Source organism: Hylobates moloch, unplaced genomic scaffold, assembly GCF_009828535.3.
Source record: "Hylobates moloch isolate HMO894 unplaced genomic scaffold, HMol_V3 SCAFFOLD_15, whole genome shotgun sequence".
In the NCBI taxonomy this organism is placed as follows: Eukaryota; Metazoa; Chordata; class Mammalia; order Primates; family Hylobatidae; genus Hylobates; species Hylobates moloch.
This window is the reverse complement of record NW_026652290.1, coordinates 27,097,910-27,122,332: the sequence shown is the minus strand read 5'-3', so window position 1 is coordinate 27,122,332 and position 24,423 is coordinate 27,097,910. Positions and strand designations below refer to the sequence as shown.

General features: G+C 39.1%; 1 protein-coding gene across 6 annotated transcripts in view; it reads right to left on the bottom strand.

Moving 5' to 3' along the window:
• The window catches only part of DNAH6 (dynein axonemal heavy chain 6), a 342,612-nt gene that overhangs the window by 228,805 nt on the left and 89,384 nt on the right, over window positions 1-24,423 (bottom strand). For all 6 annotated transcript variants that reach the window (XM_058428736.1, XM_058428735.1, XM_058428738.1 and 3 more), the window contains 4 exons: window positions 14,481-14,601; window positions 10,696-10,847; window positions 8,390-8,542; window positions 3,893-4,144 (listed from right to left, as the gene is read on the bottom strand). In XM_058428736.1, the coding sequence (XP_058284719.1) occupies window positions 3,893-4,144; window positions 8,390-8,542; window positions 10,696-10,847; window positions 14,481-14,601 (678 nt within the window). The remainder of the gene's footprint in view (window positions 1-3,892; window positions 4,145-8,389; window positions 8,543-10,695; window positions 10,848-14,480; window positions 14,602-24,423) is intronic.

Here is a 24,423-nt window from a genome sequence, read left to right as displayed (position 1 = left end):
GGAAGAAGGGGCTTTTATTGACATTCTGGTGTCTTGTGACTTGGTATGATATGCAGGGAATCCTGAAGTTCTCATGTGTCTTGATTCTGGTAGTGGGAACTGTTGAGAGAACTGGTGGACCAGAAGATGTCTGAGGCCAGGATGAGAAAGCCACAGATTACTTGGGACTGTAGGCTATGGAAGAAATGATGGATTGCAGCACAGGGGCTAGCATGGCGCCTAAAGAACCAGGAAAGGCCCTTAGTTAACAGCAACCCGGGACAACCAGGTGCAGCCCAGCCAAACTGCACTGGAAGCTGCTATGGCCCAGAAGGTAGCATGAAGAACAGATGACCTGCCCCTCCCATCTATTTGCCATGAGGGAATGCAAGCTTCCCTTTATGGGGCAATAGGTAGGAGGGGATGGTAGCATAGGTGAAAAAATGCCCAATAGGAGGTTTAGATTTTCACTTGAATTAAAATCTATCCAAAAGAGACCCAGGTAGAATGGAACAGACATTTCAAATGGAAATAAATTATCATTAATGGTCACATTTAGGTTTTCTCCTTAATTCCCCACAACAGCAGGAATAAGAGTCTTGATAGCACGATAGTATCATTTACAGAAATGATGAAGTTATAGTCCTTTGCCCAAGAGAATTAATTTCAAACCTTCTACAGAAGCAGCACTAGTTAGAATGAGCCCATGCTTTCATTTTGTGTATGTGCATCATGCTATTTAAAATGCATGATTTGCATGCAGATATTCATTGCAGCACTATCCACAATAGCAAAGACATGCAATCAATCTAAATGCCAATCAATATCAGATTGGATAAAGAAAATCTGGTACATACACACCATGGAACACTATGAAGCCATAAAAAAGAACAAGATTATGTCCTTTACAGGAATATAGATGGAGCTGGAGGCCATTATTCATAGCAAACTAATGCAGGAACAGAAAACCAAGTATTGCATGTTCCCACTTACAAGTGAAAGCTAAATGATGAGAACACATGGACACAAGAGAGGAACAACAGACACTGGGGCCTACCTGAGGGTGGAGGATAGGAGGAGGGAGAGGATCAGAAAAAATATCTATTGGGTACTAGGGCCTGGTACCTGGGTGACAAAATAACCTACGCAGCAAACCTCTGAGACATTTTACCTACATAACCAACCTGCACATGTATCCCTGAACCCAAAATAAAAGTTTTTTTAAAAATAAAAAATGCATGATTATACATCAAGCATGTGCTGGCAGTTTTGCTTTCTCTAATGATCTATGTATACATAGATATTCATACTTTTTAACAGTATGCTGTGTATAGAATACAATATATGGTACAGCAATTAATAGATTATTAACCATTGACAGTAGACTGCTTAAGCTTGAATCCAGATTCCTCCATTTAGTAACTGTGTGACCCTTGGCAAGTTACTTAACCCTGTACCCTAATTTCCTTTTCTGTAAAATGTGAATAATAAAACCCTAAAGTGTTTTGCGATTTAAATGAGTTAAAACGTGAAAACGTACATAAGAATATTTCTAGGACTATTACTCATCATTGCCCCAAATGGTAAATAATCCCAATTTCCATCACCCATGAAATGAATCATTGTAAAATACAATAAAATACTACATAGCAACAAACATGAATAAACTACATCCACAAATAGCAAATGGATAAATCTTAGGAACACACCAAAATAAAATAAAGGGCACACTGTATGGTTCTAATTAATAGAAGTTCAAAAATAGGAAATTTATAGCATTCCTGCTCCAGATGGCCTGCCACTGCCAACATGCCTACTGCAGCAGGGAGGCATGACCGGGGCTGCACACTCCATGGAGCCAGTGGGAGTTAGGGACAAGTGGGAGCCTTGCCCCTTCCAAGTTGGGGTGGGAGTTCCTTGGGTGCAGCTGTAGCCACCCAAACTGTCGCTGCAGACTCAGGCAGTCCTGTGCTCTTGGGGACATGGGAAGGCCCCCCTACCCTGGCAGGCTTGGAAGTGACTGCTTCTGCTGCCTGTTCTCTCCCTGCTGTGATCTTGGAAGGGAGAGAGGCCAGGCAGTGGGAGCAGGCACTTCTTTGATCTTCTCTGATCTTGGAGCAAAGTCAGGGCCTAGCCCTGGTGCCATGAACAGCAGCAGGAGGCAGACAGATTCCTGGATGGAAGGGGGTGGGTCCCCAGTGAGGCCCCATGTTGGCCTGAAGGCTGGGGGCTGGGCTGCCAGTTCCACAGACCAGAGTAGGAACTTGTGATGCCTTTTCCAGCCTTCCCATTATCCTCCATGGGCCAATCAGTGCACACTTCCTCCCCTCTGAGATCCATAAAAGCCCTGGGCTCAGCCAGAGCTGAGCAGACAATGGGACAACCAGCTGCAGAGGGGAGCTACCCTCTCTGCTGAGAGCTTCAGAGACCTGCAGAGATGTCGGGGCTACCAGCTGCAGAGAGTAGCAACCCACTTCAGGGCCTACTCTCTGCTAGGAGCTGGGCATACATCAGGACAACCAGCTGCAGAGAGGAGCTACCCTCTCCAGGCTTCCTCTCTGCTGAGAGCTGCAGAGATGATGGGACAACCTGCCTGCAGAGAGGAGCCACCCATTCCAGGGCCTCCTCTCTGCTGAGAGTTGACACTCTATGGGATGACCTGCCTGGAGAGGAGCTACCCACTGCGGATCTCCTCTGAGTTGTTCTAACACTGAATAAAGCTCCTCTTCATCTTGCTCACCCTCCACTTGTCTGCATACCTCATTCTTCCTAGATGCAGGACAAGAACTCAGGCAAAGGTGCTACTGGCCACAGAGGTTTCCGGCCAGAAAAATGACACCCCAAAGATCCCATAGCAAAAGGATTAATAATTAGGAGGGGACAATAAGGGTATCATAATGCTTTAGTTATTGACATGAGTAGTGGATACATAGATGTGTTACTTTCAGATAATTCATTGAGTTGTACAGTAATTAGTTATGTACACTTTTGTCTGTAAGAAAATACAAAAGCACTTCAATATAAAAGTAAAAACAATGCCAAGTCCTTCGAACACTGCTTGACAACTAGGAAGCACACAATGTGAGCTGTTTTTACATTTCCATGTTAATACATGTAAAGGTATACTGTAATCTTTAATGTCTGTACTATATTCTTTTGAGTCAGTGTACCCTATATCTTTTCTATTGTAAAAGTGGTACAAGGTAACCAAATATTCTTCACTACCAATTATCAATGTACACTCTGTCTCTTTCTAAATGGGAATTTTCTAATATACTAGCAAAGTTTATTTTTATTTTTTATTTAGCTTTTATTTTAAGTTCAGGGATAGATGTGCAGGTTTGTTATACAGGTAAACTTGTGTCATGGGGGTTTGTTGTATGAATTATTTCATCACCCAGGTATTAAGCAAACTTTAAAATTGTGACAATAGCTGTAAAATGTGCTAGCAAGTCATTAAAACACTCTTCAAAATAATAAATACAAGTTAGGACTAGAATTTAATTGACTAAATTAAATTTTAATATTACATATATGCTTTGTTTGTGATAGTCTGAAATGTATTCACTACTTAAAGGGAGATTTTGAAACATTAATTTTTAAGTAGCAGCTCAAAGACATTTTTGATTGGTTAGAATGAAACTATAAAAAACTAAAGCTACATCAGTTAAATGTGTTCTCTAAATGGTTTGAAGAGTAGTCTTAATTATTCTCACCACAAAAAATGATGTATGTGAGGTGATAGACACATTAGTTAGCTTGATTAATAATTTCACAATGTATACATACATCAAAACATCACATTATACATTGTAAATGCATACGATTTTTATTTGTTGGCTATACTTTAATAAACAAATGTAATAGTCAAACTTTGCATAGATTATTTTTACAAAATAATGATTTAGCTTACTTGTGCTTGCAGTTTTACTTCATTCACTTCATTGTTTAATTCTTCAAGATCACTACCCAAATGCACACAAAATTGCTTAATGCTTGACTCTCTATCACCCACTGATTTATCAATGGCATTCCGCACAGCAACAATGGATGGCTTCATAGTTGCAAAAACAGCAAAGTCTTCAGGAGGTGTGGGAACCTGATATTGTTCAATAAGCTTGTACATTTGAGTCACTATATTCCCTTCATCTTCAAGGCTTTCAATCTAAATGGAAACATAGTTTGCTCATTAAATGTAGCAGAGTCCTAGTTTAGTCTTGAAGTTTGTTCTAATAGGAGACAGCCACTGTACAATATGAACGTTGTATTAGTCTGTTCTGCTGCTGCTAATAAAGACATATCCAAGACTGGGTAATTTATAAAAGAAAGGAACTCAACAGTTCCACATGGCTGGGGAGGACTCACAATCATGGCTAAAGGCAAGGGAGAAGCAAAGGCATGTCTTACATGGAGGCAGGCAAGAGAACGTGTGCAGGGGAACTCCCATTTATAAGACCATCAGATCTCATGAGACTTATTCACTACCATGAGAACAGTATGGGGGAAACCACCCCCATGATTCAATTATCTCCACCTGGCCACATCTTTGACTTGTAGGAATTCAATTCAAGGTGAGATTTGGGTGGAGACACAGCCAAACCATATCAAACATCAAACCGAATAGTCAGCACAGAAGGAGTGTATTATAATGTTATGGTCAAATTGGCTAAAGCCTGCTGGATGATAGTCATTGCTATAACACAGGTAATCAGGTTAGGAGGTAAATTATTCAGAGCTGAGCTCTTATAAATGTTTCCTCTTTCTGTTTTGTTCTCTTGTTGTATTAAACAGTGCCAATATTTAAAGTTTTCTAAGAAAACATGTGCTGTGGGGTTGTTCAGCTGTAGTATCTGAGCTTCCAGGCATGTGTGATGGGCAGTGATCATCCCAGAGCAGCCCGAGGGATCGACAGGCTGTGGACTTGGCTGCATAGGTTCAGAACCCAGATCTATGGTGAGATTCCCACTATCCTTTAATAAATTATTTTACTACAGCCCAATGACTACTAAACATCTTCACTTTGGTTTCTCACTTTCAGTGGACAGTATTGCTTGTCTGTCCTAATTCTCTGGCAAGGGATACCCCAGTTTTGGGAATGCTCCTCACCCCCAACTCTGCCACATGGTTATAGAGGGAGCAGCCATGTTCGTACTACTTGGCCCAATTTCCTGGCCACAGGCTGAACCAAGGAGCATCAAACTGTGATCTAAAGAACTTAGCTCAGTCTGACCTTTCTCTTGAACACAGGAAGAGTTGGGACTGAGGCCATTTACTTTTATGTGGAAACAGAACAGGTAATTAACTTGAGAAGATAACTGCAGACAGGCTTTTAGAGAAATAGTGCTCAATCTTTAGCTTCCATTGCAATGACCTTGGAAAGCCTATTAAAACAGATTGCTGGCCGGGTGCAGTGGCTCAAGCCTGTAATCCCAGCACTTTGGGAGGCCGAGGTGGGTGGATCACGAGGTCAGGAGATTGAGACCATCCCGGCTAACACGGTGAAACCCCGTCTGTACTAAAAATACAAAAAAATTGGCCGGGCGTGGTGGCGGATGCCTGTAGTCCCAGCTACTCGGAAGGCTGAGGCAGGAGAATGGCGTGAACCCGGGAGGCGGAGCTTGCAGTGAGCAGAGATGGCGCCACTGCACTCCAGCCTGGGCGACAGAGCGAGACTCCGTCTCAAAGAAAAAAACAAAAACAGATTGCTGAGTCCCTCCCGAGAGTGTCTGATTCAGAAGGTCTAGCAAGTCATAAAAACACTGTAGTCATGTAGGGTGGGTCCCCAGAATGTACATTTTTAACCCATTCTCAGATGATGCTGCTGCTGCTGATTTGGAGTCCCCCTTTGAGAACCATGGTTCTACAGGAGCAGAGATGAGGGAAGGAGAGAGGCCTTTTTGTAAAGGCCTGGCTCTATCCGTACTTTAGGATTCTGAAAGATATTCCTGCAAACTTAGAATAAATCTTCCCATTTTTCCAAGTTATTTATGTGAGTTTTTGTGACTTTCACCCAAAGTTTCTAACACCTCGAACAGGTTGTGTATAGAATTAAGTCTCTCTACATCAAGATCTGTTGATCTTCCCCTATTTCCTCTATTTTGGGTGAGTATATATCCAGGTTTCTCTGGGAATGTCCTGGGTTTACACTTATTATCCTAGTACAATGATTAATAGTGTCTCTTTCACTTTCAGAAAAATGTCCTGATCAGACAATGAATTATGTAGCCTACCCTCCCTATACTGGTATGAAATTGCTAAATGCCCATTTTCTGCAGAATGATACCTATTAGTCACCTCATTCTCCTCTCACTGTCCCCTCATTCAGTTGCCCATTAAGTCCTTTCAATTCTACTTAACATCATTATAATTAATTTATTCTCTCCTATCGTTGAAAATACTGCTTTAGCTACATAGAGTTCATCAACTTTCAACTAAACATTCTTTCTCCATAGCATATCAATCACTAAATCCTGTTTTTGTCACGTTGCCTCCTGTCTTTGCACATGGCTTTCCCTCTCCCTGGAATGCCCACCTGAATGTTTCATGTATTTTATGACAGCTTAAACATTCCATCCTCCACAAAGCCTTCTGTAACCCATAGGCAAGAATTACTACAAACTTCCCAGTGCTACAACAGTGTCTTCTTCCTATGCTCATTGTATGAAAATTATCTGCTTGCATTCAAGACTCAACTTCTTTAAAGCAGGTTTATTCATTGTAATTTTTGCACCCTGCTAAGTGGTGCTCACTAAACTTGCTGACTGAATGAATAAAGTTCCAGAAAAAGTTTTTGTGTGTGCAGAGACTCTCCCTAAAGGAAGCTGCTTTCCAAGCACACCACCCAGCAAACACAAACAACCTCCTGGAGATGGGACACAGTCTATGTTTTCTGCATACTGTATCAACTTGCTATTCAAGAACCACAAGGTGATAGCAGCTGACCCTCTGCAGCCATTGATTATGATGTGACCCTACCTTCCTGACATTGTTTATATAACAGAATAGGAGCTCTGAATCAATTTACTAGACTTTTAGAATCAATATTGAAAAAGAGAGATTATCTCTTTCTTGCTGACTGGCTAGACTTGCAAGCTATAGCTTGGGAGCTGCTGGTGGCCATGTTTGCTGCTGTGGTAAGAAGAAGCAGAAGTAGCTGTCTGCAGAGGGAGAGAAGTGAAGCAGACCCTCAGAGAGATGCAGAGAGGAGAGATGGAAGGAAGGACTACCAGGGCGTCCTACAGCTGTCCTATATTCTGGGTTCTGGTCAGTTCCTGAGCCTACTTACATTCTTGATCGGAAGTTCCATGAAGCACCCCTGAATCCTTAAGTGGGATCCCTATTTTGGCCTAAGCTTTCTCAAGTGGGTTTGGGTTATTTGTTTGAAGTGGCTTAATGAATACAAACAATAATAAGTAAGTCGCATCTTTAGACTCCTGGGACAATTTATAAGCAAACCTGAGGAGAACCACAATCATCTGCCTTTTTGAGAAGGCACGATTTCTTGAAATGAGAAACACTTACTTTGGTAGTCATGTGAAATAGCATTTATTATTAATTTGGTTAATAATATATAACATTCAGTTTACTTTTTTAATTGAAACATTTCTTCAATTTTCAGATATTATGCCAACATAATATGAATGAAAGTTTATGAAAAAACTATTGGAGCCAAATGCTAGATTGCTTCCTACAGGGAAGAGGCTGAGAGAAGGAAACCAAGTTTCCGGAGAAAAAGAAGCAAAACAGACAAAGGAGTGTGTGTGTGTGTGTGTGTGTGTGTGTGTGTATAAGAGAGAGAAACAGAGACCTGATTCCATCTGCATCACTTGAGTCCCCATATCCACTTTTTTCTCCCCACCTCCACCTCCCCACTTAAGCGGGTTTGTGTTGGGTTTCTTTCATTCTTAACAGTAAGTTTCCTGACTATTATGCAGCCAGACTTCCATTACGATTAATATCTAGATTGCAATGGTATTACCATTTACTAAAAATTAGAATTCCAATAACCTATGGTTGAGAACATTGGTTTTGCAGTCAAAGAGACTCAGGTCTAAATTCTAACTCTATCACATCCATACATGTCTGTGATCTTGGATAACACATCCTGTTTTGGTTTCTGTTTCCTTGTCTGCAGAATGAGGATAAATATCAACACTTTTCAAGCTTTTGTGAGAATTAAAAATGCAATGCATGTAGAAAATGTAATATGATGCCTGACTAGTACTAAGAGTCTGATAACTGTCAGCTGGCTTTATTCCTGTGATGTAGAACATCCACTTACTTTGAAAGTGTTTCTGATATTTTGACAGCTGTCTTTTGCCCTTTAGTCCTTCATTTTTTCTTGTCCTATGCCTTCCTCCTTCCTACTATCAGATCTGGAATATTGAGTTATATGAGATAATCAACTCACCCGTTCCTGAATTTCATCAAGAAATAATAAGCTATGAACATATTCTGTGGTAGTAGTTGGAACAAACTCAAGTTTATACTCTGCATCTTGTGCCTCAACGATAATGGCATCCACTTTTTTCTTGCTTTGACGAGGAAGCATAAAATTTAGCACCTAAGAAAGAAAACAACATGTGAATTGTAAACAGTCGAATATTTCCATTTTATTATATATTTTAGACAAATCCTAATTGGACATCTGTTAAATCAGCAGGTATTGGAAGCAGCAGTGAATACGAAGAGACTTTTTTTCTCTTTAAATCACTGCTAGTTCAATCAGACAACAGGAAGGCCAGGTTTTGAAGATCATTTCTATGGCTTACCAACAATTTTCCCTAAATGCTCTAATATCTTGCAAGTATGCTTTCTGCTTCTTCGTCCTATGTAGTGGACATTGTGCTGCCCTGTCCAGCATTAGTCCCACTTCTTTGATGTTGGGTGCTAGCCATGCAGTTTGGGGGAAATTGATCTCTCCTTCAGAAACAAATATGCAGTCTGACTGATCGCTTGGCAAATAGGAACATGGCTTTTTTGGCCAAAGTGATCAGATTAAGGTTGTATTAGTCCATTTTCACACTACTATAAAGAACTGCCCGAGACTGGGTAATTTATAAAGGAAACAGGTTTAACTGACTCACAGTTCAGCATGGCTGGGGAGGCCTCAGGAAACTTACAATCATGGCAGAAGGTGAAGGGGAAGCAAGGCACCTTCTTCACAAGGCAGCAGGAAGGAGAAGTATGTGAGAGTATAGGAAAAACCATGATTTATAAAACCATTAGATCTTGTGAGAATTCACTTACTGTCAGGAGAACAGCATGGGGGAAACCACCCACATAATCTAATCACTTTCTATGAGGTTCCTCCCTTAACACCTGGGGATTACAATTCAAGATGGGATTTGGGTGGGGACACAAAGCTAAACCATATCAGTGTGAACCTCTGACTTTAGTTGATTCAATTAGATAAAGGCCGGCACTTTTATTTATGGCTGAGAGACATGTGTACTCAGAACCCCAATCTTTCTATTTCTCTCTCCATACAAACAAATAATTGGCTTGTGGAGCTTTTGACAATCATTTTACAAATGCCTTAGGATGAAGCCTGCACATAAGGAGGCTCAGGAAAGAGAATGAAGTAATTGGTTCATTGGTAACACCACTGAGCCACTAGATCATACTTCCTTGATATCGACCCAATCTCTGGACTTTTTAGATACATATGCCAATAACTCTTCTGATTGCTTAAGCCAGTTTGAGTTCAGTTTTCTTGGGCTTACAGTAAATACCTACCCAAGTATTTCTTGAGCATACCGTAGCTAAAAAATGTTTGTTGAAATTGAATTAAATTTGCTCCAGTTATATACATAATTATATATATATAAATAAATATATATATTTCTTTTTTTTTTTTTACCAGATGAAGAAACAAAACTCTAGAAGGAAGCCCAATGCCATACAATTAATTAATAACAGAACATATTAGCACTCAGGTCTGCACTCTTTTATACAGTGCTCTATCTTCTATCATTTACCAGGGGCCAGAAAATGTTTTCTATGAGGGCCAGATAGTAAATATTTTAGATTTCCAGTCAATACAGTCTCTGTCACAACTACTAAACTTTGTCCTTGTAGGAAGAAAGCAGCCACAGATGATATGTAAACCATTGTCATGGCTGTGTTCTGATAAAACTGTATACAGAACAAAAGGCAGGCTGGGTTGGCTCTGTGGGCCATAGTTTTCCAATCCCTGTTTTATATCATTGTCTCTCTGTGGGCATTGGGAAGATACAAGTATACTCTGGCTCCAAAGGAAATTATTGTATTGGTTCTGAAACTTACTACAGAAATTTCCCTAGTTCTATAACTTACCAAAACATAATCAGACCTGTAGGGACAATTCCAGATCAGAAAATGATTTCCTAAACTTGATCTTGGTGGTCTAGAATTAACCATCACTCCCTCTAGGATACTGAGCTGTTATGGTAGTATCCTCTCTGCAGGTCTTGAAACGCTCTGACAATGGAAAAAGGAGTAGGAGCAAGAGGCCAGTGTGAGGCCTGCAGTCCCCTCCATTATCTCATCTAAAAAGCTGATTATGCTTGTGACAAAAAGACTATAGAGCTTTTCTTAGAAATTAAGGATGTCCAATAGTGTTATATTAACTTTTATATTTGCAATACTATAAAATAAATAATAGGTTTTTGTGCAGTAGAAAAATCACAAAATAATTGTAGAGAAATAATTAAATTTTTTCTAGTTTATAGTTACCTCTAAGCATCGCAAAGGTGACAGAATTAATTTTTCTCTTAGCAGCCTAGTGTCAATGAGCAGCAATCCTACATTTCTGGTGGGTCTGAGAGCTACTGCGTCCTTGTGCTGTTTGTGATATTTTTCCAGTTGTTCACTAAAAAAGTTAACATCTACATAAAAAAATTCACATAAAGCATAAAATATACCATACTGGATTTTAAAAGATCATTACAAAATATATAAAAAATCATTGCATTGATAAATTTACACATATATGTATAATGTTATTATCTGTACTTAGAGTATCTCGTGTAACTTTAAAATGCTAATTGGATTGCTTTATAGTATTTTATTCTTGTGTTAAAGAAACTAATATTTTATAATGTAAATATGTCTTCTGGCTCCTATGAAGAGATGACAGATGAAAATAACTTATAAGTGCATTAGAGAATCTAGCCTGGAATTGACTAGATTTCAGAGTTAGGTTGGTTTCAAGTTGGGCTTAATCTAAATGTTCTCTACCACATGGTATCTCAAAGTAAAGCATTTTGAGCATATAAACAACAGCAAAATTTGAAACATAAGAGATCACACATAGCTAGAATTATCTCCGTTCCTCTTCCCAACACATCTCTCTGCCATTCCTGCACCCTACATCATGGTCGAGGCCTTTGTCAATTTGCATATGCTACAGTTGCCTTTTGATAATCATCTTGCCTCCATCTTCTCCCTCATCCAATCCATCTGGAACCAATGGAAACCTGATTATCCTTGAATATACTCTCATCATACTATCAGTCAAAAATAACTCTCTCTCTAATGCATATACAATTCTAAACTTCTCTGCTTGTCTTTCAAAATTGTACCCTCTGGGCCTCTAAAAATTTAGCTAATTTTATTTCTAATTACCTCCTACATTTGGGTCAAATTGATTTCCTTACTGTCTGCCCTTTTTCCTCCTTCCATAATCTTCCTCCACCACCCCAAAGAGAAAAGGGTGCTGTTTCCTGCCTTTATTCATGCCATCTCCTCTCCTAATTATAAGGGGTAGTTTGACATAGTATAAAGAACACACCAAAGTATTAGAAGACCTGAGCTCAGGTCTTTAACCCATGTGTGGCCTTGGGAAAGTCACTTAGTCTTTCTGAGCTTCAGCTTCCTCATAATATAAAACAGAAACAGCAATTACCTCCCTTACTCACTTCAGAAGGTTTTGATTTGTGTATTTTTGAAAGCCGACTAAATTAAGATGTTAAATGATCTGATAAGTCATATGGTAAGGATACCTGCATAATGTTTAGTATTTTCCAAATTTATTTGAGCACCATCTTTTTTCATGGTATCATGTAATTATCCCTCAGAACAGTGCCAATGAACACAACTTTGGGAACCATTTATTTGGTCCAAAACTCTTACTTTATAGATAGAGAAATTGAGATCAATTGAGGTCATACGACTTGGCTATGGCCACATAGCCAAAAAGGAATAAAAGATTAAAGCCAATCTGAGATGGAGTCTTGCACTGTCGCCCAGGCTGGAGTGCAGTGGCGCGATCTCAGCTCACTGCACGCTCTGCCTCCTGGGTTCACACCATTCTCCTGCCTCAGCCTCCCGAGTAGCTGGGACTACAGGCGCCCGCCACCATGCACGGCTAATTTTTTGTACTTTTAGTAGAGACGGGGTTTCACCGTGTTAGCCAGGATGGTCTCGATCTCCTGACCTCGTGATCCACCTGCCTCGGCCTCCCAAAGTGCTGGGATTACAGGCGTGAGCCACCGCGGAGAGGCAGTATGTAAAATGGTTAAGCAGACAAGCCTTGAAGTCAGAGAAATTAGATCTAAACTGCTCACTAGCTGTTTAATCCTGAGGTTGCCTTATCTCTATAGATCTCTGTTTTCCTTTTATAAAATGGTAATACTAATACTCTCCTCAGAATTGTGAGGATTGGATGAAATGTCTAAATATTACTTAGAACAGTATCTATCATGCTGTAAGTGCTCAGTAAAGTGTAGACATTATTAGTAAATGCTGACATTTATAGGAATTTGGTGGTGAGATGTGGCTGCTTGTCAGGAAGCCAGAACCTATCTGTTGGTCGTTCTCTGAGGCAGGACAGGGAGCAGTCTGGCTAAAAGTTCAGTTAGACATTTACTAAGGATCTACAATGTGTGCTAAGCAATGTTGCAGTCGTTTGAGGATATCAAATAACAGGTAAGGATGATATCCAAGGGCAAAGCCCACCTCTATAAGCCTCTGGCAAACAATTGGATTTAGTGGTTTAGGACGTATTGGGGGTTCCAAACAGAGGAGGAGCACAGAAGTTAGGAGTCCAGGCCAAGGTACTCCAAAGTCACAGCCATCAGAGTGTTGGGACTGGGAGACCTGGTTCCACGATTGGGTTTCAAAGGCAGGACTAGCAAGACAAGATAGGACTAGCTGAAGAGCAACCTGGGAGTCAGGGGACTGCACGCTGATGGGAACTTGCTGGGGGATCACAGTTATCCAACGTGAGGACTGTGGTAGCAGGAGGCTAGGAAGCCTTGGGCTCAGGATATGAGTAGAAGAGCTCAGGGATTAGAACTGGCTATTTTGATCAGGACTCCTTCTTGTGCCAAAATTCCAGGCTCCATACCCTGCTGCCACTGTGATGCCATGACATAGTACAGGAGGCATCATGTCCTCACGTCCCAGTCAGTATGCTTCTGTTCAGCACACACTAAGTCTCCGTGTGAAAGTGTTGCCAAAGAACAGTGGAAGTAGGCTTGTCTAAATTTTGTTTTCTAAATTGGGGCCCCATTTTGGTCTAACAACTTAGTATCTTGAAAAAAAGGAGTCAGTTTCAGATTTTTAAAATTTAAGGGACTTAATCAGATACAGTGCCTGATCTTGGACATGATCCCTGGCCAAATCATCTGGAAGCTGCTTTACTCAGGGAATTTTGAAAGTGGAATAAGTGAAGATATTAAGGAATTGCTAATTCGGTTGAGGGGGACAGGGATGATACTATTTTCGTTCTGTAGAAACATGTTTTAGAAATGCATATTGAATTATTTAACGTAAGAATACTTCAGCATAATAAAGAATAAGGAATTGAAAGAAAAACATAAAAACGTAAAGAAAAAATTAGTGCTGGTTCATAGAGCAAAGTACCAGAGTAATTATATTTATATATAAGAAAATAAAGGAAGCTTATGAAATAAAAAAGAATATGAAAGACATGTATCATGTTTTAAAATAGCAAACAAATATACGTATTTTTTATAATTTTCTGAGAACTTGCTTGCCTGAAATTGCACTTGGATATTGTAGATTATCTTCTTTTGTTAAAGACAGTGAAATAAAATAGTTTTCCCCTAGGTCTTATTTCATGACTAAGAGTTGCTGATTCACACCCACCAGATCTTAATGTAGTCCCAGAAGAAAAAAGAATAAGTTCCTGAGATAGAAAAACTTATGTAAACTTTATTTAACGGAATTGGTAAAGGTATCCATTCCTTTCAACTCCTTCTCATATGCAGGCTATATACTCTTAGCACTGATACAACTTTAAACTAAATGATAAGTGATTAGGAAGGAATTGCTTTCCATAATATCTGAAATAAAACAGTAATACTGAATAAGGAGAAAGGAAAAAAGTAATTCTATAGAAAATAATCTAGAAATGAATTAACTCTTGCCTTTTGTCAGGCCAACTCTTTTGGGCTACCATTTGTGTTCCCAAACACCACCAAACAGAATCCTAAAAGACAACAAATCTCAGTATCCCTATAAAAACAATTAGTAAGTACAAATGGACAAGTTACCAGGTTCCTGAAGTTTAAGAGCTTGTAAATCAAGACTTTCATTTTCCTTGAAGAATATCTGGAACTTTTCAAAGGTAGCTGCGTAGATGCGGGCCGATTCAAATGCTGCCTGAATGGTTTCCTAAATGTTATAAAGAAGCAGACAAATATGACCATATTTTTGTTAAGCAGAATTTAATTCAATACAACGAAGAAACAAGCAAGCACACAAACTCTATGCCCAATAGTATGTTTTGATTTGGGAAACATGAGTGAAGGAAGATACATTCTTGATGTCAAGGAGTAATTGATGGATTGAAGAAGAAATTGTTATGAAATAAAAAAAATTCATCTTTAAACCTGACTATTGAAGAATTATTCCTGTGACAGAAAGGAAACACACTTATAATTTGCTTCTGCTTCATGGTGAACTTATATATTGCTAGTAAACATATGGCAAAGAGGCAATACTTGTTTATTTTCCCAACTGCATATTTTATGTCACAGTGTTTTTGAGCAAAGGCAAACCTGTTTAGCATGCCTACAAAATCACTTGCTTAATCTTACTATCAAATCCTCGGCATTGGCCAGTCTCTTATTCCAAAATATCCTTCATACTTTGCCATAATAAAAACTTTTTCTTCACCTTTCTTAAACTTGGTTCTAATGCATATTTCCCCACAAAGTATTTTTAAACCAAGATAATGATTTCTAATCATTTCAGTCCCTTTAGTAACTGTGTCAAGAGATGTTGTTATATGTTCAAAGTCTATGAAAGGCAGTTAGGATTCACTTGCTGTTGGTCTTGGTCCATGTCTACTTGGCTGTACTCCACACCTTTTCCTTGTGTTTTCTACCAAGACTTGTAAAAGCCTGCAATTTGTCCCAGGAAAACTAGAGGTGATTGATGGAATTGCACAAATCCAACGCACTGATGCTAGGGAAAGTGACTCAGTTATGCCTTGTGGTAGTAGAAAATTTAATTACAAAGAATAGTACACACCCTGTATGTCTACATTTAGTTATTTGTTCATTTATTTTATTTTAATAGGCTTTTATGAATATTCCAGAATGTTTCTGCTGTTTCTTTCTTTATAATAAACATCGAAAAAAAACTTTATCAAACTATGTTTCCTTTGAACTGACTAAATAGTATCTCTGATATGTCATCATGCAGGTGCTAGAAACAATATAAGGCTTGTAAATGGAAAGCCCCACCAATGTTCAAAATATGATTTCAAAACATTTTTATCTTGAAACAATGTATGATTCACAAGAGTGTTACTGGAATAGTACAAAGAATTTCATATCTCTGTCACCAAAATTCCCTAAATTTCAACAATTTATCATATTTACTTTATAAGTCTCTCTATATATACACATTATTATACTCTGAACCATTTGGGAGAAAGTTACAGACATGTGGCACATTTACCCCTAAATATTTCAGGGGTTACTTACTAAACACAAAGACATTTTCTTACATAACCAGAGTATAATGGTCCAAATCAGGAAATTAACATGGATATTAATACTGTTATCTAATTACCGACCTCATACAAATTCTACCATTTGTTCCAGTAATGAATTTCATAGTAAAAGGAAAAAACATTTTTTGTTCTGGTCTACTTTCCTACCAGGATCATGTATTGCATCTTTTCTTTTTTCTTTTGTTTTTTGAAACAGAGTCTTGCTCTGTCGCCCAGGCTGGAGTGCAGTGGTGCCATCTCAGCTCACTGCAACCTCCACCTCCTGGGTTCAAGCAATTCTCCGTCTCAGCCTCCTGAGTGGCTGGGATTACAGGCGCCCGCCACCACACTGATTTTTTATTTTTTATTTTTTGTATTTTTAGTAGAGACAGGGTTTCACAATCTTGGCCAGGCTGGTCTTGAACTCCTGACCTTGTGATCTGCCCACCTCGGCCTCCCAAAGTGCTGGAATTACAGGCATGAGCCACTGCGCCTGGCTGGTTTTCTTTAATCTGGGAAAATATCTCAATCTTTCTTTGCCTTTTGTCAGGCCTAAACAAATCTACTCCCTTTCTGAGGATGAGTAACCTCATCTCATCATTCACAATATATTTATTTATTTTGCTCAAATCTAAATAAAATACACAGAGAGTAGTTTCAACATTGCTAATACACTAATACCACTGCAAAAAACAAACCTACTAACCAGAGTTCATTATTTGCTGCAGTTATGGTGGTTTTTCATCCTCAGGGTACATGGCCAAAATACTGTGCTCAAAAGTTACTTGGGTTAGTTATTTTCCCCCATGCCTTTAGTGTGGTTATGTATTTCACTTGAAATACATGTGGGTTTATTTCTTTTTGTTTGTATTTTGTTTTAGGGTTTTGCTCTCCATTTTGTTGATTTTTTTAAGAACTATATTAAAAGTTATACTCAGAAAATAGTCACTTCCCCATTTTTTTCACTTCTTACCCACCATCCTCACCCTTCCTACACCATTCGCATTACCTCCTCTAGGTAACTAATTTCCTTAGTTTATGGTTTATCTCCCTTTCCTTCTTACTTGTGACATAAACAGGAGTATACTATAGATGTTCTTTTGTACTTTGCCTTTTCCATCTAACAATATATCCTGGAAATCACTCTATATTAATTAATAACCAACTTCTTCATCCATTTATTCAGCCACATAGTATTCCTTTGTGTAGATATACCACAGATTATTCAATAATTTTTCTATACATGGCTATTTTGGTAGTTTTCAATATTTTGCAGTCATAAATAATGCTGCAATAAGTAATCTAGTGCATATGTACTTATGTATTGTTGAAAACGTATTTTTTGGATACACTTTAAAGGTTGTATTATTGGATCAAAAGTTAAATGCATGTATAGTTTTGTTTTGCAAAATGTTCTTTTATTTTTTGCATTCTCACAAGCTTAATGTGAGAACGTTTGTTTACCCATAGGGTAATCACCAGAAAGTGTTGGTATACTTTTTAATTTTGCTAATCTGATAGTTGAGAAATTATATCTCAGTTTTAATTCACATTTATCTTATGAGTAGACTATCTTTTCATATGCTTAGATGCTATGTTTAGTGAATGTTTTATCATAAGTTTTGACCATTTTTCTTTTTTTTAAATTAAATTAAATTAAATTTTAAGTTCCAGGATGCATGTGCAGGATAGGATGTGCAGGTTTGTTACATAGGTAAATGTATGCCATGGTGGTTTGCAGCACCTATCATCCCATCACCTAGGTATTAAGCCCCACATGTATTTGCTATTTATCCTGTTGTCCTCCCTCCCCACACACCCTGATGGGTCCCAGTGTGTGTTATTCTCCTCCCTGTGTCCATGTGTTCTCATTGTTCAGCTTCCACTTATAAGTGAGAATACATGGTGTTTTCCGTTTCTGTGTTAGTTTGCGGAGGATAATGGCTTCCAGCTCCATCATGTCACTGCAAAGGACATTATCTCATTCTTTTTTATGGCTGTATAGTATTCCACGGTGTATATATATCATGTTTTCTTTATCCAGTCTATCCCTTATGGGCATTTGGATTGATTCCATGTCTTTGTGATTGTGAATAGTGCTGCAGTGAATATGTGTATGCATATATCTTTATAATAGAATGAATTTTCCTTTGGGTATATACCCAGTAATGAGATTTCTGGGTCAAATGGTATTTCTGGTCCTAGGTCTTTGAGGAATCACCACAGTGTCTTCCACAATGGTTGAACTAATTTCACCAACAGTGTAAAAAGCATTCCTGTTCCTCCACAGCCTCATCATCATCTGTTGTTTCTTAACGTTTTAGTAATTGCCATTCTGACTGGTGTGAGATGGTATCTTCTTGTGGTTTTGATTTGCATTTCGCTAATGATGAGTGATGTTGAATTTTTTTTTTTTTTTTTTTTGAGACGGAGTCTCGCTCTGTCACCCAGGCTGGAGTGCAGTGGCACGATCTCAGCTCACTGCAAGCTCCGCCTCCCGGGTTCACGCCATTCTCCTGCCTCAGCCTCTCTGAGTAGCTGGGACTACAGGCGCCCGCCACCACGCCCGGCTAATTTTTTGTATTTTTAGTAGAGACGGGGTTTCACTGTGGTCTTGATCTCCTGACCTCGTGATCCGCCCGCGTTACAAGGTGAGCCACCGGACCCGGCCTGATTTTTATAATATATATATATATATATATAATAATATATTATATAATATATATATATATATGCCACATAAATGTCTTCTTTTGAGAAATGTGTGTTCATGTCCTTTGCCCAGGTATTGCAAAAATTTTTCCTATTCTGTAGGTTGTCTGTTCACTCTGATGATAGTTTCTTTTGTTGTACAGAAGCTCTTTAGTTTAATTAAATCCCATTTGTCAATTTTTGCTTTTGTTGCAATTGCTTTTGATGTTTTGTCATGAGATCTTTGTCCATGCCTATGTCCTGAATGGTATTGCCTAGATTTTCTTCTATGGTTTTTATAGTTTTGGGTTTTACATTTAAATCTTTAATCCATCTTGAGTTAATTTTTGTATAAGGTGTAAGGAAGGGGTCCAGTCTCAATTTTCTGCATATGGCTAGCCAGTTCTCCCAGCACCATTTATTAAATAGGGAATCCCTTCCCTGTTGATTGTTTTTGTTAGGTTTGTTGAAGATCAGATGGTTGTGCAGTTTTATTTCTGAGATCTCTATTTTGTGCCATTGGTCTACATGTCTGTTTTTGTACCAGTACCATGCTGTTTTGGTTATGGTAGCCTTGTAGTATAGTTTGAAGTTGAGTGTTGTGATGCTTCCAGCTTTGTTCTTTTTGATTAGGATTGTCTTGGCTATACAGGCTCTTTTTTGGTTCCATATGAATTTTAAAGCAGTTTTTTTCTATTTCTGTGAAGAATGTGTTTTGACCATTTTTCTACCTAGTTTTGGTTTCCCCTCTTTCTAGTATTAGAAATATTAGCCCTTAGCTATAATATGTAATACAAATAGATTCTCTCTGTTTATAAGTGTATTTTTACTTTGTTTACAATTTTTCCTTGCAAAAGATTTATTTGTTGTGTAATCAAATTTATCAATTCATTCTATTCTTGCATCCAGATTTTTAAGTCATAGTTAGATAATGCTTTTTATGAACAAAGCATAAAATAATTTGTCCATCTTTACTTACAGTTTTATTTTATTTTTAGATGCCTAATCTATATATTGGTGTGTAGAATGTGAACCATAGATCTAATTTTATCTTTATCCAAATAGCTATTCAGTTGTACCAGCTACATTTATGAAAAATTCATATTTGTTTCAGTGATTTGAAATACTATATATTTTAGGGGTGGAGCCAAGATGGCTGAATAGGAACAGCTCCGGTCTACAGCTCCCAGTGTGAGCGACGCAGAAGACGGGTGATTTCTGCATTTCCATCTGAGGTACTGGGTTCATCTCACTAGGGAGTGCCAAACAGTAGGTGCAGGACAGTTGGTGCAGTGCACCATGCATGAGCCGAAGCAGGGCGAGGCATTGCCTCACTCAGGAAGCGCAAGGGGTCAGGGAGTTCCCTTTCCTAGTCAAAGAAAGGGGTGACAGATGGCACCTGGAAAATTGGGTCACTCCCACCCTATTACTGCGCTTTTCCAATGGGCTTGGAAAACGGCACACCAGGAGATTGTGTCCCGCACCTGGCTCAGAGGATCCTACGCCCACAGAGTCTTGCTGATTGCTAGCACAGCAGTCTGACATCAAACTGCAAGGCGGCAGTGAGGCTGGGGGAGGGGTACCCGCCATTGCCCAGGCTTGCTTAGGTAAACAAAGCAGCCTGGAAGCTTGAACTGGGTGGAGCCCACCACTGCTCAAGGAGGCCTGCCTGCCTCTGTAGGCTCCACCTCTGGGGGCAGGGCACAGACAGACAAAAAGTCAGCAGTAACCTCTGTAGACTTAAATGTCCCTGTCTGACAGCTTTGAAGAGAGTAGTGGTTCTCCCAGCACGCAGCTGGAGATCTGAGAATGGGCAGACTGCCTCCTAAAGTGGGTCCCTGACCCCTGAGCAGCCTAACTGGGAGGCACCCCCCAGTAGGGACAGACTGACACCTCACTCGGTCGGGTACTCCTCTGAGACAAAACTTCCAGAGGAACGATCAGACAGCTGAATTTGCGGTTCATGAAAATCCGCTGTTCTGCAGCCACTGCTGCTGACATCCAGCCAAACAGGGTCTGGAGTGGACCTCTAGCAAGCTCCAACAGACCTGCAGCTGATGCCTGTCTGTTAGAAGAAAAACTAACAAGCAGAAAGGACACCCACACCAAAAACCCATCTGTACATCACCATCATCAAAGACCAAAAGTAGAAAAAAACTACAAAGATGGGGAGAAAACAGAGCAGAAAAACTGGAAACTCTAAAAAGCAGAGTGCCTCTCCTCCTCCAAAGGAATGCAGTTCCTCACCAGCAATGGAACAAAGCTGGATAGAGAATGACTTTGATGAGTTGAGAGAAGAAGGCTTCAGACGATCAAACTACTCTGAGCTAAAGGAGGAAATTCAAAGCAATGGCAAAGAAGTTAAAAACTTTGAAAAAAAATTAGACGAATGTATAACTAAAATAACCAATGCAGAGAAGTGCTTGAAGGAGCTGATGCAGCTGAAAGCCAAGTTTCGAGAACTACGTGAAGAATGCAGAAGCCTCAGTAGCCGTTGCGATAAACTGGAAGAAAGGGTATCAGTGATGGAAGATCAATTGAATGAAATGAAGTGAGAAGGGAAGTTTAGAGAAAAAAGAATAAAAAGAAACGAACAAAGCCTCCAAGAAATATGGGACTATGTGAAAAGACCAAATCTACATCTGATTGGTGTACCTGAAAGTGACGGGGAGAATGGAACCAAGTTGGAAAACACTCTGCAAGATATTATCCAGGAGAACTTCCCCAATCTAGCAAGGCAGGCCAACATTCAGATTCAGGAAATACAGAGAACAACACAAAGATACTCCTCGAGAAGAGCAACTCCAAGATACATAATTGTCAGATTCACCAAAGTTGAAATGAAGGAAAAAATGTTAAGGGCAGCCAGAGAGAAAGGTCGGGTTACCCACAAAGGGAAGCCCATCAGACTAACAGCTGATCTCTCGGCAGAAACTCTACAAGCCAGAAGAGAGTGGGGGCCCATATTCAACATTCTTAAAGAAAAGAATTTTCAACCCAGAATTTCATATCCAGCCAAACTAAGCTTCAAAAGTGAAGGAGAAATAAAATACTTTACAGACAAGCAAATGCGGAGAGATTCTGTCACCACCAGGCCTGCCCTAAAAGAGCCCCTGAAGGAAGCACTAAACATGGAAAGGAACAACCGGTACCAGCCTCTGCAAAAACATGCCAAATTGTAAAGACCATCGAGGCTAGGAAGAAACTGTATCAGCTAACGAGCAAGATAACCAGCTAACATCATAATGACAGGATCAAATTCACACATAACAATATTAACTTTAAATGTAAATGGGCTAAATGCTCCAATTAAAAGACACAGACTGGCAAATTGGATAAGGAGTCAAGACCCATCAGTGTGCTATATTCAGGAAACCCATCTCACATGCAGAGACACACATAGACTCAAAATAAAGGGTGGAGGAAGATCTACCAAGCAAATGGAAAACAAAAAAAGGCAGGGGTTGCAATCCTAGTCTCTGATAAAATAGACTTTAAACCAACAAAGATCAAAAGAGACAAAGAAGGCCATTACATAATGGTAAAGGGATCAATTCAACAAGAAGAGCTAACCATCCTAAATATATATGCACCCAATACAAGAGCACCCAGATTCATAAAACAAGTCCTGAGTGACCTACAAAGAGACTTAGACTCCCACACAATCATAATGGGAGATTTTAACACCCCACTGTCAACATTAGACAGATCAACGAGACAGAAAGTTAAAAAGGATACCCAGGAATTGAACTCAGCTCTGCACCAAGTGGACCTAATAGACATCTATAGAACTCTCCACCCCAAATCAACACAATATACATTTTTTTCAGCACCACACCACACCTATTCCAAAATTGACCACATAGTTGGAAGTAAAGCTCTCCTCAGCAAATGTAAAAGAACAGAAATTATAACAAACTGTCTCTCAGACCACAGTGCAATCAAACTAGAACTCAGGATTAAGAAACTCACTCAAAACCGCTCAACTACATGGAAACTGAACAACCTGCTCCTGAATGACTACTGGGTACATAATGAAATGAAGGCAGAAATAAAGATGTTCTTTGAAACCAACGAGAACAAAGACACAACACACCAGAATCTCAGGGACACATTCAAAGCAGTGTGTAGAGGGAAATTTATACCACTAAATGCCCACAAGAGAAAGCAGGAAAGATCCAAAATTGACACCCTAACATCACAATTAAAAGAACTAGAAAAGCAAGAGCAAACACATTCAAAAGCTAGCAGAAGGCTAGAAATAACTAAGATCAGAGCAGAACTGAAGGAAATAGAGACACAAAAAACCCTTCAAAAATCAATAAATCCAGGAGCTGGTTTTTTGAAAACATCAACAAAATTGATAGACTGCTAGCAAGACTAATAAAGAAGAAAAGAGAGAAGAATCAAATAGACGCAATAAAAAATGATAAAGGGGATATCACCACTGATCCCACAGAAATACAGTCTACCATCAGAGAATACTACAAACACCTCTACACAAATAAACTAGAAAATCTAGAAGAAATGGATAAATTCCTCAACAAATACACCCTCCCAAGACTAAACCAGGAAGAAGTTGAATCTCTGAATAGACCAATAACAGGCTCTGAAATTGAGGCAATAATCAATAGCTTACCAACCAAAAAGGGTCCAGGACCTGATGGATTCACAGCCGAATTCTACCAGAGGTACAAGGAGGAACTGCTACCATTCCTTCTGAAACTATTCCAGTTGATAGAAAAAGAGGGAATCCTCCCTAACACATTTTATGAGGCCAGCATCATCCTGATACCAAAGCCTGGCAGAGACATAACCAAAAAAGAGAATTTCAGACCAATATCCTGATGAACATTGATGCAAAAATCCTCAATAAAATACTGGCAAACCGAATCCAGCAGCACATCAAAAAGCTTATCCGCCATGATCAAGTGGGCTTCATCCCTGGGACGCAAGGCTGGCTCGACATACGCAAATCAATAAATGTAATACAGCATATAAACAGAACCAAAGACAAAAACCACATGATTATCTCAATAGATGCAGAAAAGGCCTTTGACAAAATTCAACAATGCTTCATGCTAAAAACTCTCAATAAATTAGGTACTGATGGGACGTATCTCAAAATAATAACAGCTTTTAAAATCATACTATGACAGTTACAACCATATCTTGATGAAATAAAGAGATTGAAACACTATGCTAATTTTAAGTTACATAGGAATGTATATATAACGGATATTTATGACTGACAAATGGGTAAATTTTAAGTTTGAAAATTACAGTATCGTTTTGGCATCAAGAAGAAAAGGCATTTGCAGTATGTTGAGGGCTGCATTCCCATTTTTCCATACAGGAGATTAGGTTACCCAGAAATGTAGGAGAGAAGCAAGCCAAGGAATAATGCTTGTTTCTTTACCTTCTCACATTGATCACCTCAATAAGTGAGCTTTTGAGTTTAAAAATTGGGACAAGTAAGACAAAAATTTTATGTGTAGAATATACTATTTTCAAAGTCTTCAAGCATGCTTTAGTTAGTGCTTGCATTTGAGTGGCTATGGCCCAAAATAGTGAAACACCATGTTTTTGTTTTAATAAAACATTAAACATGTAATGAAAAAATGACTTTAGTAAAAGAAATTGTGTTGGCTGGTGAGTCACCCTGGCTCTGCCTGTGTCTCAGCATCCTCAACAGCCAGGATTACTTCCCCAAAAACACATGCATGTGGATCGATGGATTGCTAATGATAAGTAACTGTTTGTCCAGATATTTTAATGCCTTTTTTTTTTTTTTTTTTTTTTTT